The sequence below is a fragment of the Augochlora pura genome, chromosome 10 (assembly GCF_028453695.1).
Source record: "Augochlora pura isolate Apur16 chromosome 10, APUR_v2.2.1, whole genome shotgun sequence".
NCBI classification, from domain to species: domain Eukaryota; kingdom Metazoa; phylum Arthropoda; class Insecta; order Hymenoptera; family Halictidae; genus Augochlora; species Augochlora pura.
This window is the reverse complement of record NC_135781.1, coordinates 32,413,965-32,428,903: the sequence shown is the minus strand read 5'-3', so window position 1 is coordinate 32,428,903 and position 14,939 is coordinate 32,413,965. Positions and strand designations below refer to the sequence as shown.

The 14,939-nt window shown below is 44.6% G+C and overlaps 1 protein-coding gene across 4 annotated transcripts in view; it reads right to left on the bottom strand.

The window, feature by feature from the left end:
- The window catches only part of LOC144476475 (nucleolysin TIAR), a 680,102-nt gene that overhangs the window by 272,466 nt on the left and 392,697 nt on the right, over positions 1-14,939 (bottom strand). Inside the window, exon 1 of one of the 4 annotated variants that reach the window (XM_078193494.1) lies at positions 10,945-11,275. The exons of the other annotated variants lie outside the window; for them this stretch is intronic. Coding sequence (XP_078049620.1) covers positions 10,945-11,101 — 157 coding nt within the window. The 5' untranslated portion in view covers positions 11,102-11,275. Of the gene's footprint in view, positions 1-10,944; positions 11,276-14,939 lie in introns of those variants that run through there. 4 annotated transcript variants of the gene reach the window in all.

The window sequence follows — 14,939 nt, the reverse complement described above, 5'->3', positions numbered from 1 at the left end:
GTTCTACATCGCTCCGCACAGGTCCGCATCGGTCTCCGTTCAGCACCGATCCGGTCCCGATATCCCCCCCCGGCCGATAAATCGTGCGCGCACGCGAGGAACGCGCGCGCGACGGCGGCCGCCCGCGAAACTGTCTTGCAGAGGGAGTGATCGAAACAAGCCGCAATCAGGTGGTAGGCGCTGGAAAATGCGAAAACTTAATAGGGGCTGCATAAAGTGGCCTCGAAGCAAGCGCGCCCCGTTGGCAAGAGGCCGGGCGACGACGAGTGGGTCGGCGGGAAAGGGGCGAATATAGAAAGACGGGTGGCGGCTGGTAAACCCACCCAACCCCCCTCTTCGCCCAGCTAGCTACTACCTACGTGGCATTCAGCGCGGCGCGAACGGCGGTGGCGCGGGCTGGCGCGCCAACTAAAATTGAATCTGCGGACGAAACTTCGGTAACCTCGTCAGGAAACCGAAGCTAAAGCCATCCATCGACTCCGCTTTCGTCGTCGGCCTCTTTTCCCCCGTCGCCGCGGCCGTTGTCGACTTCTGTTCTATTTTGAAAAATTGCTGCCACTTTAACGCCGACGACACCCCTCTCCCCCACCCTCCGGTCGTTCTTACCGTGTCTCGCTTTATCGCCCTGATCGCGTATACGCCACGCGTTTGGCGCAGAACGCGACCGATTGAGATGTGTCACGTCTGTTATGTCATTATAATTAATTATTTTTAAATTTATAGCGGAGATTTTGGTATGGTATAATATTAAGAGAAACGGGTTTTATTTTATATCAAAGCTTTTGTTAGGTTAGGATATTAAAAAAAAAAAATAGTTCTTATTTTATATCAAATTTTTTTATAGTATAATATTAAGAGAAACGGTTTTTATTTTATATCAAAGTTTTTGTTAGGTTAGAATATTAAAAAAAAATAGTTCTTATTTTATATCAAAGCTTTTGTTACGTTACAATATTATAAGTAGTTTTTCTTTTATATCAATGCTACTGTTACGTTACAATATTAAAATAAATAATTTTAATTTTATATCAAAGCTTCTATTACATTACAATATTAAAATAAATAGCTCTTAATTCATATCAAAGCTGAGGAATGCAAATTTAATTTTATTTAATTTTAATTTAATACTTTTAATACAAATAATTTGCTTCTAACCGTCCAATGAATGAAGTCCTGTTGCTCATTGATTTCTCCATAGATCCCGGCATATCCATACACACGGGCGTCGGTTCAATAGATAGTTTGAAAGTCGCTGAATTCTCCTAGTAATGTGTAAGTTAACTCGCGCATGAATAACGCATAACTTCAACACACAGTTCCGAATACTTTCCTACGAAGGTCAGAACTTTCTGATAAATCGGGGCGGCGTATCGAAACCGGCTGCTGTTTCTAATTTAGCTGAAACTGAACGTTGCCGAGTTACCGTTCACGATCTCGTAATATTCATTCGAGAATTTTTTCGCGTTCGAGACTGATATAACTCGTTTCGTTTGCAGACACTGTAGTTCGAAGGGGTTGGTCGCTATATTCCAATGCAGCGATTTTTACGATGTTAATGAAACGCTGTTTCAAAGTTGTTTGAAATGACTGACAATTTTTTAATCGCAAATAATTTGCTTATATAGTAAAATGATTCTTTGCTTGTTATTATTGGTCAGGTTGTTCATGTAAAAATTGTAATTTGGAGAGAAAATCGCCTAGAATTTCATAATTCAATTTTTTAATTGCTAATAGTGCTTACGGATAGTGTAAAATCTTTTGGTTGTTATTGTTAATTTGATTTGATTGATATATGTTATAGTATATGCAATATTATTAATATAATATATGCAATATATTTAATATAATATATCCAACACAATAAACACAATCTATACATAATACATATTTATTTAATAAATATTTAATATAATCGATTTTCCATCGCTCCCATTATATATTTAAAACTACAGTACACTCTTAAAAAATTAAATATCCAAAAATATGCATCAAACAATGCATCGACAAGAAACTATGCCTTGACATAACCTAATTGTCCTAAACCTAATTGCCGTTGCACTACATAATTCCTATTCGCTCCACCAACATTCCAAAACATCCTAATCGACAAAACAAATAAAAAAGCCACCAATCCGCGAACGAAACCGGCATCCAAGCGAAAATATGGCGCGCAGAAATCTGGGGTCCCGTCGGTCGCATAATTCGCAGCCCTAACAAAACTTCTCAGCGCGCTTCTAAAGGGAATACTTGATACCTAGAGCCGGGCTACACCTCGCCGGAAGCCTCCGGTAAGCAGAATTAATTTTCTCGCGAGAGCGTTCCCGTTTTCCTAGTCCATTCTTCGTCGAACACAATCTCGCCCGTCCCCTAAATAATTGAACGTCCCATCTCGTCGGCCGGCGTTGAGCATCGCGTCACGCTGCTCCCGCGCGGCGTCTTGGTCGCCCCGAACCAAAGGGTTGGTTCGCCGGCGATCCGACAGGGCCTCCGCGAACCAGGAGAATTTCCGTGGCAGCGTCGGACATCTCGTGGACATCGCCACGTCTCTCTCTTTCTCTGTTTCTCTCTTTTTTTCTTTCTGTCTCTCTGCCTCTCTCTCTCTCTCTCTCTCTCTCTCTCTCTCTGATGCGTCGCGTACACGATCATCCCGTGCGCCGAGTTCGAAGCGTTCGGGCGTGAAAGACCGCAGAGAGCTGGCAAAAAACGGGTGTGCTGGGAAAAAGGTGGGTGGCCGGGTATTCGGGACGAAAAGAGAGAGAGAGAGAGTGAAGAGAGAAGAGAGAGAGAGAGAGAGAGAGAGGAGGGAAGCTCGCGTTTGGAGGGTTTTGCTGGCGGGCTGCGGGCCACTATTTAATCCTTAAGTAATTAACGGGATCGATTCGCGTCCGGAGTCCGATACGGGGCCAAATGCCGTGATGTCTGGTGGTCTTCGATAAATTCCATGCATCCACTTGCCTACGTAGCTAACGTGCATGCCACGCAGGTAGTATACGTGGCGAAGTGGCACGATGCCGGGACTTGCGCCCTTGTTACGCTCCCACGACACGTACATCCCGCGATGTAACGGTAACTACAGTTAGTACGTGCTAAGTGTGCACGGCTAGGGATTGCCCTATTGGCAGCTCCACGTATTCCGTTCTCTGGATTACACATACGTGGATAAACACGGCTTCGTTCGGTGTCGCCCGCCCGCGACGCGTTATGGTGACTTTTTCCGCCGTGCGCGAAACCACCCTCTCTCTCTCTCTTACTCTCTCTCTCTCTCTCTCTCTCTCTCTCTTTACGCTTCGAGCCGCGTTTTCCGCGCGCGAAACTGCCGGCGACGGCGTTACGGCCCGCGTCTATACACCAGTCCTCGTTCCGAGGAATTCTAATCGGAACTTATGGTACCGATGGTTTGAACTAGATCGCTCGGTGTTGTTGCTTGGGTTTTCTCCTGGGTGAAGAACGGAAATTTTATGGAAACGGAGCATTGTCGATGTTAAGCAGAACGATGAATTTCTCTATTTTAGGAAAACTTCTGCAACCAAGGTACGGAACTTTGATTAGGGTTGAGGTGTGTCTGTAGCTATGCCAGGCACAAAAATGTCTACTGTCGTCTAGCTTATTATAGGGTTTTCCAGTAAGGGTGGACCAATAAGGATTCGTCCCTGTTGGATTTTTATAAAAACCTTAACTTTATCCTCTAAAAATTGTCAATTTAATGATTGGTACACACCTGTAATTAATCCTGTAAAAATCATCAATTTGAGAATTAAAACATACACGAATTCAGCCCTCTATAAAATCGTCAATTTAATGATTAATACACACGCGAATTCAATCCCCGAAAAATCGTCAATTTAATCCTTTGCACTCGAAGCCATTTTAACTGTAATTTTTAAATAACTTTCCTAGTTTATAGTATTTCCATTGGACAGAGACGGAGACCAAAACAGAGACAGAGACAAAGTCAGAGACAGAGACAAAGTCAGAGACAGGGACAAAGTAAGAGAAACAGAGTCAAGGCCAGAGGGACAGAGACAGAGACAATGTCAAACATACAGAAACAGAGACAACGTTAGAGATACAAAGAGACAAAGTCAGAGAAATAGAGGCAGAGTCAGACATAGACAAAGATAGATAGAGAAATAGCTCGGCGCGGTGGGCGTTCGAAACCTTTCCGAATCCCGCCTTGAAACCCCGGGGCCTGGAACTTCCGAACGGTTCTCTCTTGTCTATTCGATAAGAGTGGATTCGAAACTGAACAAGTTCGCGTGCAGGCTGCAGCAGCATACCTGCAACAACGGTTTCATTGTAATCCTGGCGCAGTTGCTACGTGCTAAGTACGCGCAGTTAAGGGCCCTCCCTACCCACCCGCCCTATCCACGGCCCAGCCATGTTCCCGTGGCTCGAGTTTATTCGAGGACAAGGGGAGCCACGTGTTTTCACGGAAAAATCACTTTTTTCCCACGGCTTTTTCCCGACGACGAACGATTTCATCGAATGTTTCATGGTCGCCGACGAGAGCCTACCCGGAGCGGAGAAGTAAAGCGAGACAGGAGAAATGCGCAGAGAGAGAGAGAGAGAGAGAGAGAGAGAGAGAATGTTAGTGATATAAAGAGAGAGAGAGGGAGGGAGAGAGGGAGAGAGAATGTTAGTGATGTAAAGAGAGAGAGAGTAACAGAGAGGGAGGAAGAGAGGGAAAGAGAATGTTAGTGATGTAAAGAGAGTGAGAGAGAGAGAGAGAGAGAGGGAGAAATACAGAGAAAGAGAAGCGTAGAGATGTGGAGAGAGAAAGAGAGAGAGAGAAAGAGAGAGAATAGCAGAGACGTAGAGAGAGAAAAAGGGAGAGAGAAGAGTAGAGATGTAGACAGAGAGGGAAGAACAGAGTCGGAGAAAAAGAGTGGGGGGTGGGGGTTGGGGGTGGAATTGGTATCGAACCGACGAGCACACAGAGAGATCGCAGCGGAGGCCACTTATACGACACAACGTGATGCCGTTCGGCGAAACGATACGCAACGTTAAAGTATGATGTAGGGGATTTCGCTCGAACGAACAAAGATCCTGGCAGGAACGTCGTTCGAGTAGCTCTCTCTCCCCGCTACGAGGTTCCTTGGCCGGCCGCCAGCATTTCTTTTTCCTGGGGCTTTGTTAGGCCGGGCCAGCGAGTTATAAATTTTTAATTGAGCTGTTACGTTTCGTCAGCGCTTTCGGTAAATATTTATTAGCTGGTAATTACCGAGAGATAATTATTCGGCCGCCACCGCCGTTCCCGCCGTTCCCGCCGCCGGCTGGCCGGGTTTCGGTGCGGGGCCGCGCGAAAATCACCGGTCACCCAGACACCGACGCCGATCGAGAAAAGTCGATCGGCCCTTAATTAGCGACGGGATCAAGCCCCCAGCGCTAAGTAGAATCGATCGGAACGAACGGCCGCGCGGCACGGCTAAATGCGGCCGGCCGAGCCAGTCCTTCCGCGGGGACCTTTATTATTATCATTGTCATTGTTAGCGGTATTATTATTTTTTATTATTATCATTGATGCGATTGTTTTAACAATCTATTATTAGCGAAATAAGTCGACAATTGTGCGCTATTGTCTCGTCTTCGTTACTGATGAGTCGAGAGCTTCGGGGTTGACTTTGGTAGTTGAGGATTCAAAGGTTGCGGTGGTTGGGTCCATTTGACCCGACTGTGATTTATTATATAATTTTAGTGATTTATATACGGGGTTTATGAATCGCTTCGTTTATAGAAGTCGCGTTAAGAGGGATGTTATATTATTTTTTTTTTATTATTAACGCAGTTGCAATATTCAAGAGGAAATTATTGTGCGACGTGTTTTACAAAGGTTTTCTTATAACAATAGTTTACATTCTTCTAATAAGGAGTAAACGCTATTACATATAGTTGCCGTAGGTTTATAAAGGATAACATTGGTTACTAGAAAAAATCTGCTACATTATGTTGAGCTTTCCATATTCTTTTATTATTATATGACCTTGTTATATTTGTCTGATAATTATATTTTAATAATTTTACAATTTATGAATTTTACGGAACCTTCCGTGCATTACTTATAGAAAATAAATAATTAAATTGAGATCCTCGTCACGAGTCCGACTCCTTATTACGAAGGGGTTAACCCTACCAATTAAATCTTCGTCCATCATACGTTCTGTCCGAGCATCCCGCAACACCTTGCAAAGCATCGCGTCGTTCGAATTTTTATACGGGTCGCGCACAGATCAGCGGGCTCCCGTCGCCCCCCCCCCCCCCCCCCCCCCCTGCACGGTTCGGTATCCTACAAAGAAGTTAGCACTTCTTTTATGACCGTCGAAATTGGAGCAGGGAATTGCGGTAGTTTCGCGGGCGAAAGTATCCCCCGGCCCGGTATTACGTATGAAGTAAAACGGAAATAAAATTTCGCCGAAGTCGAAGTGAAGGCGGAACGACGCATATCGAGATAAACAAATATGCCTGTGTGTGCGGGCCAGCCGGCCGTCCTCGCGCGCGCGCTTATATATGTACGTACGCGTTGGTTGCGCGCGCGAGCGCACGGTGCGCTCACCGGGAACTCGGCGAGGTTTATTTAGCGACCTCCCGCAGCCCGCGGCAACATGTCGACGGGGATTCACGTGACATAGCAAACACCGACGTTCATAGAAGTAGACTGTGAAGTTAATTCGACAACTTTATGGGCAGAGAGCGCGATTGGCAGCGCATCCTAAATAACGCTCGAGCGCACGGAAACCTGGCTGCAAAGATAAAGCTCTCCCCGCCCCCCCCCCCCGCGTCTACCCCCCCGCCCCCCCCCCCCCCCTGCGTCGTCGTCTACCATCGCCGCAGCTCAACCTTTCGCGCGCCGTAGACCACCGATCGCCTTCTTCTTTTTGTTTGTTTCCGTTTTGATTCTACTGCTAGGTAATTAGCGACGTCAGTTACGCGTCAGGTTAGCCGACTTTTGTGCCCGTCGCCGGTATATCGTGATCCTCGGGGAGAGCGAACGCTTTTGACGATTCTGCAGATGCCGATGCTACCCCCGCGCTCTCCTCTAGGCACTAGTTTATCGATCTTCTTGGCACTTTGACCGACACGTCTGTCATCCCCCGCAGACGCGATTCTCTTTCTCTTTCCTTTTTGTTTTTTGTTAACATCAGCAACGTTCTTTTATCGCAGTCCGTTGGGTTTAACATTTTCGCAACCATTAACGCTAAGGTTTCGACAAGGGCTGGTAGATTTATTGTTATAACAATTGCGACAGCGAGATCTTGTTTGGTCACGTTCCGTCCGACTGCTGGGAATATCGTATTTTAATAGCTGTGTTGACTTACACTGTAGATGGTTTATATTGTAGAATATTGTAGCAGTCGTTTTGAGGTTATGATAGAATGACGAGGGATGGTATAATATGTTCGTGTTAATTAGCTTGTAGAACCTGATAAATTTTGTTTTACACGAAAGACTGCAACGGAGCTTCATAACAAAAATTTGAATAGTTCATTTTATAATATAATAATAAAAAGAGTGCATAATTTATTACAGCAATTATTTTCGCATCCCTTAATAGCATGCAGGTCCCAAAAAATCTCATTTAACAGGAAGGGTTGTAACAAAGTTTGCAATTAAAAATCTGAATAGTTCATTTTATAACATAATAATAGAAAGAGAGCATAATTTATTATAGCAATTATTTTCGCAACCCTCGATTATATTGCATTAAATTACTGTAATAGTAATCTCTGATTTCCCTTGAATTATCTATTTAGAAAAGCCAAAATTACTTTTTCAACAACCTAATAAATTCTAACAAATCTTAATAACAATATTTTACTATTTTAGCATTGCGAAACAACCTACCCCTATTTTTCTACGAACCACAATACCTCAAACAGTTACAACAATTCGAAAACTCTCTGCAAAAGTCACAAAGCAATAATTTTTCCAGAGATGCGCGAGGTTACGACAGGTGAGGTCAGGGTCAGGGTACGTTAATCAGGTTAATCTGCATTAGTTACGTTGCGTTGCATTAACCAGTCACGTTAGGTCCTGCCCCGGCTAGTTTACACCGGTTCGTTACTACGAATTAGGTCAGCCGAAAAATTTTTCGTGGCCTACGAAAACGTAATCGGACTTATCAGTTTTCCAGATATCGTCGCGAGCTACAGTCAGTCCCATAATTATTCGTACCCTCGTTGCTTGTAAGAGAAATCTGTTGAAATCAAGGGATGCTTATAAAATTTTGCAATAACTTTTTATTATCTTATTCAATATTTTTGGATGCGACGGAAGAGGAAAAGATTGGAGAAAGCCTAATACAGAACTAGAATTAAATCAATTATATCAAGTTATAAATTTAAGTTATTCAATTATATATCAAGTTAATCAATTTTCTTATAATTTACTATAAATAAATATTATACATGTGTTCAGTCGTAATAAAAAGTTTATTGCAAAATCTTACACGCGTCCCTTGATTTCAACAAATTTCTTTTATAAGCAACGTGGGTACGAATACTTATGGGACTGACTGTACGTAGAAAATCCAGGTATCACGCATTTACCAGGATGCGATTGATCTAACAATATCTGGTGGTGAATCGTATATATATATATACCTTTGTTCCGAGTTTGCCAGTTTACATTTACGATGTTAAATTATGTTTGGGTTAATTGACTCGCGTTGGATCTGGCTTAGTTAGTTCGCGCCGGTAAAGTCTGAGTTAGGTCCCGGCTTAAGAACTAGCTTCGCCTATAGCTTGGGCATTATAGTCTGGCGTCGAAGAGTCTGTAAAACGCGAGAATCTATTGTTTTATAGTGTAAAGTGCGGACTTTGCGCTGCTGTGACATAAATAAAAGTTGGTACGATTGTTTAATAGGAGATTTATCCAGGTCTGAGAGCGATTAATAAATGTTTCTTTGGAATAATTAGAACATTAAACTTTGTCGAATTTATTGCAATTTTTGTATTATCTTTTGCTTGAATAAAGACATATAGTGAACAATTTTTAACTATTAATAAATTAATTTTTATCTATTACTACATAACTTTGTTATTATAAAACCTTATTATTACTATTTAACAACGAATTACATAAAATTGCAAATTATTTCCAAAAATATACCAGGAAAATATTAAACAGCTAATTCGCCGAAAGGGTTTAAAAATACCATCTCATTAAAATTACTAACAGAGCAAATACATCTCCGTTATTATCCATTTTAGACAATTCACTCAGAAAATGTTTATTCCCCACAAAAACACCCCCAGTCTACACAAAGTACCCAGCGCGTTTTATGCATACGAAATCGTTGCTCGTCGACTCGCGCAACAGTGTTTTTTCAAAAACGCGAACAAAACCCGATAATGTAAAAATCACTTTGTCCACGGCGCACAACAATTTTTCGATGATGCTCCCGCGATTCAAAGGGTCACACGAGTGCTCACACGGCCGGCCATATATCATTGTCACCTTATCAACGAAACGGTACACTCGATTCAAGAGAGAGACATTTTACATTGTAACACGTCCGCCGGCCGCGTGACGCTTGTTGCGACGATCCTCTGTATTTCACGGTGAGAGACCGTCGAATGAATATCGCTGGATACGATTACAAAAACCGTGCGGCGCACATGGCTGCGCGTTTTGAGAATTTTTGTATTACTTTCGACGACGCTTTCGCCATACTTTGTAAGAAAACACGACGCGATTAACCCCTTGACGTACTTCAACGATGCAGACTCGTAACAGAGATTGATATATATTATTATATATTATACTATTATTTACATATACTTATAACAACAAGCTGTTAATTATGAATGTTCATCCATTTCTTTGAGAAAGAATAAAATATTATTCTCTTGTCACTAATATTTAAATATTCGAGCAGACGTAAGCACATAGTAAATATAAAATTTCTTTTTTTTCGAAAAACATCAGTGCGATCGAAAAAATTCGAATTATAACAATTGTAAAGAAAATGGTACGGCAAGGGGTTAATACGTCGAGCCGTAGTTCAAAGGGTTAATAGAATCGATTTTCAGCCATATTTATCGAATCGTGCATGAAACGTTTGTCACGAGTTTTTGACTCGTTATTATAGAGCAATAAACGCACGTACAGATGACACAGCCATCGAATGCTTTAAAACAGTCACAGTAGAAGGAATAAATTCTCCCAATTAAATCATTGCAAATAGAAAGAAGATCTATGACTTATCGCCGCATTCTTGCGCCGCTCAAAAGAAAGCGAAACATGAAAATTCAGCATTTGCCAAGCTCCTGAAAAATCGAAAGCGTCGCGCCTGTGTCGCCTAAAGAGTTACGATTTATCGCCTAAAGAGCTACGATTTATCGCCTCATCCTTGTAAAGATCAGACGAAAGCGAACCATAAAAATTACCTCGCCATTCCCCTGAAAAGAAAGCCTCGCCGCGCGCCTGTTTCTCCATCGAATCTCGCAGGCTCTTCCCTCAGAAGACGATCCTCCCATCGCAACCCTTATCGCGCAGCGTTCCTCGCCGCCGATCGCGAGTTCCGCCGCGGATCGATAACTTCGTCGAAATATTATCTAATGCACGGCTGGGTTCGCATGCTCGCGGCTACAATAATTTGATTGATGGGCATAAAGCGGCGGTTTAAAACAGCGGCGTTGCGCGCGACCCGATCCGGCCCTCCGCGCGGTTCGGCTCGGCTCGGCTCGGCACGGCGCGGATTTAATCGGCGGAGCCGGGGCTCCGTGCTCTCTCGTCGGCGAGCGGCGTATATCGTTAACGGATTGACAGGGGCAACGGAGCATGGCCGGGTAGAGCGCACAATGTAACCGGCGGCTGTGGCGCGCGGTGGTAGGAGGAGAGGGGTTAAAATTTATCTTAGACCCCCGGCCCGGGGAATGATAGTGTAAAGCCATAAATCTGGGGGGAGGGAGGAGAGGTGGAGAGGCTAGAGAAGCAGACTGGTACCTGATTTGTTGGCGGCCGTCGCTGCGTGGGTGAGGGTAGCTGCTGCGGTCAGCTTAGGCGGTTCTATCTTCTGCGGGACGGTGTACGCCGGTATCGGGCCCGGGTTCGTCATGGTGGTCATCGTCGTGGGCATCATCATGGTCGACATGGTAAGCATGTTCGGGTACACGTGTCGCCGTGGCGAGCTCTCTTTCCTGTACCGATCCCCGTCACGTGACCCGAGCGGCGGATCGGTCTTCCGCGGCGCCGAGCGAGTTTTCCGCGACGTTTCTGCCGGTTTCTACGGCGCTGTCCGCCACCGATCTACGTATGGAGGGCACACGCCGGTGTTCGGGGCACACGCCGGAGTTGGGAGCCGCACGGTCCGGATTGCGGCCGCGCTCACGGACGAACGCCGTCGGGCACAGAGGCGGAGAGAAGGTGGGCTTCGCGCCGGGACGATCGGCGGACGTCTGCACGCGCGTGGATCGATCCTGTGGGATCGCGCGTGGATCAATCGGCGGCTAGCATGTCACTCTCGATCGGCAGGTCCTCTTTATCTCTCTTTCTCTCTCTCTCTAACTTTCTCTTTAACTTTTTATCTCTCTATCTTTTTTTTATTCTGTGTCTATCTACTCGCGCACTATCACCAAAGATTTCGCCAAGCTGTCGCAGAGATCGCGGCGGAACCACCTGCCTCGCGACATCACCTTACATCGTCGCGCGTACGACGTCCACGGACATCCGCTGCCACCGGAAAGTTTCTCCGCGCACTACGAGCTTCGTTTTCCAAAAATACGATTCTACCGTCACGAGCCTAATGCGCGATCGAGCATCGCAAGAGAGAGAGACACGGTCTCGTTCGCCGCGCTCGTTTCAGACGCACCGATTACACGTGATCTCGGTTGCCTCTTCTCGATTCGAAAGCACAAACAATCCTTCTCTCTATTCCTCTTTATTTATTTTTATTATTTCTCTCTACTTTTCGCTCTCTTTTTCTTTGGATTTATTAATTTATCTATGCAATCTTTGGATTTATTAATTTATGTATCCAATCGTTGGATTTATTAATTTATGTATCCTATCGTTGGATTTATTAATCTATCTATCCGATCTTTGGATTTATTAATTTATCTATCCAATCGTTGGATTTATTAATCTATCTATCCAATCGTTGGATTCGTTAATCTATGAACCATACCGCGCGTCACTCACAAACAGTACGACAGAATCCGTTTCTCGTAATCGCACTAGCACTATCCGCGGCGATGCCTACATTCCTCTCCGGTTCCACCCCCGTATAGAAACGTCAACACACGATTTACGCGCGGCGAGTGGCGGTGCGGGAACGCACGCGGCTCCCTGCGTGGCGTCGTCGACGAGAAGAAGCTCTCTCTCTCTCTCTCTCTCGGAGTAGAACCCCCGCGTCACTGTCGCCGAATTTTCTTCGCAGAGTTGTCTCACTTCGGAGACTCACAAATTCGGTGGAGGTCTCACTTGAATACGGTGAACGTCATCGAGCAGGGACAACGTCGTCACGGTGCGTCCGTCTCTCGTGGGTTCGTCCTGTGTCGCGTGGCGTGCATGTACCTTGTTTATAAACGCGTGTAAATTTCGCGCGCTCCTGTCGCACCGTGTGTGTCCTTTTTTCACAGTGTGTTTTTTTTCACAGTGGTGGTGTGTGGCCGTGTGTGTGTGTGTGTGTGTGGGTGCTGTGGTGTGTTTTTGTGCGTGTGTGTAATACTCTTGTAACCCGAAGCACAGCTGTTCCGGTGGGCTCGATGACGAGAGAGAGACGGAGGGGTTGACGCTGCTGTGTACGATGACGGATTTTGCGGCGACCGACGGTGTTCACAACGAATAGAACGAGGACTACGACGACGACGACGACGAGGACGAGGAGCACGACCGTTTACGGCAACGACAACGACAACGACAACGACGACGGCGACGACGGTCTCTACGCTCTCCACGCTGCGCGCGTTACGTCACGTCCGGCCGAGCGTAGAGTCGGAACTCGTCTGGCGGGGAGAGCGCGAAGGGATGCCTGCGTTTGCCTGCCTGCCAGCCTGCCAGCCCTGGACGCCCGCCGTCGCGACGCCCAGAGGCGCCGGCGTTCCCGAGCGTCCGCGAAATCGCACGAGTTAAGACGCGAGCCAGTAGTCGCTCGCCCGCCGCCAAGCCGAAAGGGTTGCCCGATGCGCCGGACCAGCCACCCACGACGCACGCACGACGCTCATATTCTCTATTTCGCTTTCTAACTCTCAACGATATTTAATTTCTCTGTTTTTAATATTTCACAATTCGCTCTTGGATTATTTTCAACTCAGTTTTCCACGTTTATCTTCACACGTTTTGGTGCTGGCTGTCATGGGGGGTATAGGCTGCTTTCGAGAAACGTTGACAGTTAAATTCATCTATAATTCGAGAGTTAAATTTATCTATAATTCGAGAGTTAAATTTTTCTATAATTCGAGAATTCGAGAGTTGAATTTATCTATAATTCGAGAGTTAAATTTATCGATAATACTACAATTCAATTTATCTATAATTCGAGAGTTAAATTTATCAATAATTTAAGAGTTAAAATCGATGATTTGAGAGTCCTGTGGCCATTTTTTTAATTTTTGTGGTCGCCAGTCGAACGTGTCAAAGCATTAACAAAGCGTACAAGGGTTGGAAAATTCGAAATATGTATTGTGCGGCTTTTCCGGAATTTTACTGGTCATTGATTAAAAGCGAAGGCCGGAAAGATTGCAAAGATATTACGGTTTTGGCTGCTCGTGGATTTTTCGGGGCGCTTGGCCAGTACATGCGACGATCATTGATTAATTGTGGGAGGGTTGGAAGATTGTGAACTGTCGTTTTCGGGGTCTGTGGAATATTCAAGTTGATATCAAAATTACTAGATATTAAATAGACTGTAATTTGGAGTATTTGTGAATTGTTTTACTTTTTCGCTTTGCAGTCGATGCGTCTGTTATTGATTAAACGTTAGCAGCTTCGAAAATTGTAAACGATTTGAAATTTTGCGTTTTCGTGGAATTTTTGTAACTTTACAACTCTCTTCATCTTTTATCATAATTTCTCTATCATTTAGAACATTGAAATTGTATTTTATATAATTTCAAAAAATTGTCAGATGCGGTAAAAATTTTCATAGTCAAGAAATATATTTAATTAATATGCGTATACTAAATTCTATTTATCATTTATATATTATTTATTATTATTACTATCTATCATACTAACTTCTCGTATATTTCCTTATGGCAATTTTACATTTTACAAGAAAAATAGTTCTCCCACGATCTACATTCAAATACTAATGAAACATAACCATAAATTTCGCACAGTTTAGGGTAATTCTAGAACAACCATCGATAAAACTATACTCAATGTAATCGATAAAACGCATAAGAAAATATATCTTCAAAATAAATTGACGCAGTTAAGTGATTTCTGGAAACACCCTTCCTTTCCCTCGCATCAGTCGACGCTATAGCAAAAGGCGACACAACACCAATCGCCTACGTGTCATCAAGCGGCGTGCCAACGAACCAATTATTAAAAAATCACCGGGCAATCGTGGCCGCTAAAATACAAAGGGAACGCCGTTGGTTCCCCCGAGTAACGGGGTCAAGGTTACATGCTCGAATGACCTCTTTTCAAGTTTTGCACCCGGCGCTCAACCCTCTCCCTCCCCTTCCTCCCCTCTGTTACATCTGTAACAGCGTACGGCACGTAAACTATGGATCCACTAAATATAAATACAAAAGAGAGCCGCAAAAGCCGGCGGCAAGTTCGAGCGCCGCGTTAAATAATCCGTGACGAATCAGACGCCATTTTTTCACGTCGAATCGTCGGCACGGTAGACAACCTAACTCCGGACACGATTCCTCTCGTTCGTCCCCGTTCGTCGTCGTTGCGACGCGCGTTTAGTCGACGAGAATGCTGTAAACGACAAAATTCGCTCTCGTCGCTGAAACGCGCGAAAAATCCGCGTGCCGTAAAAC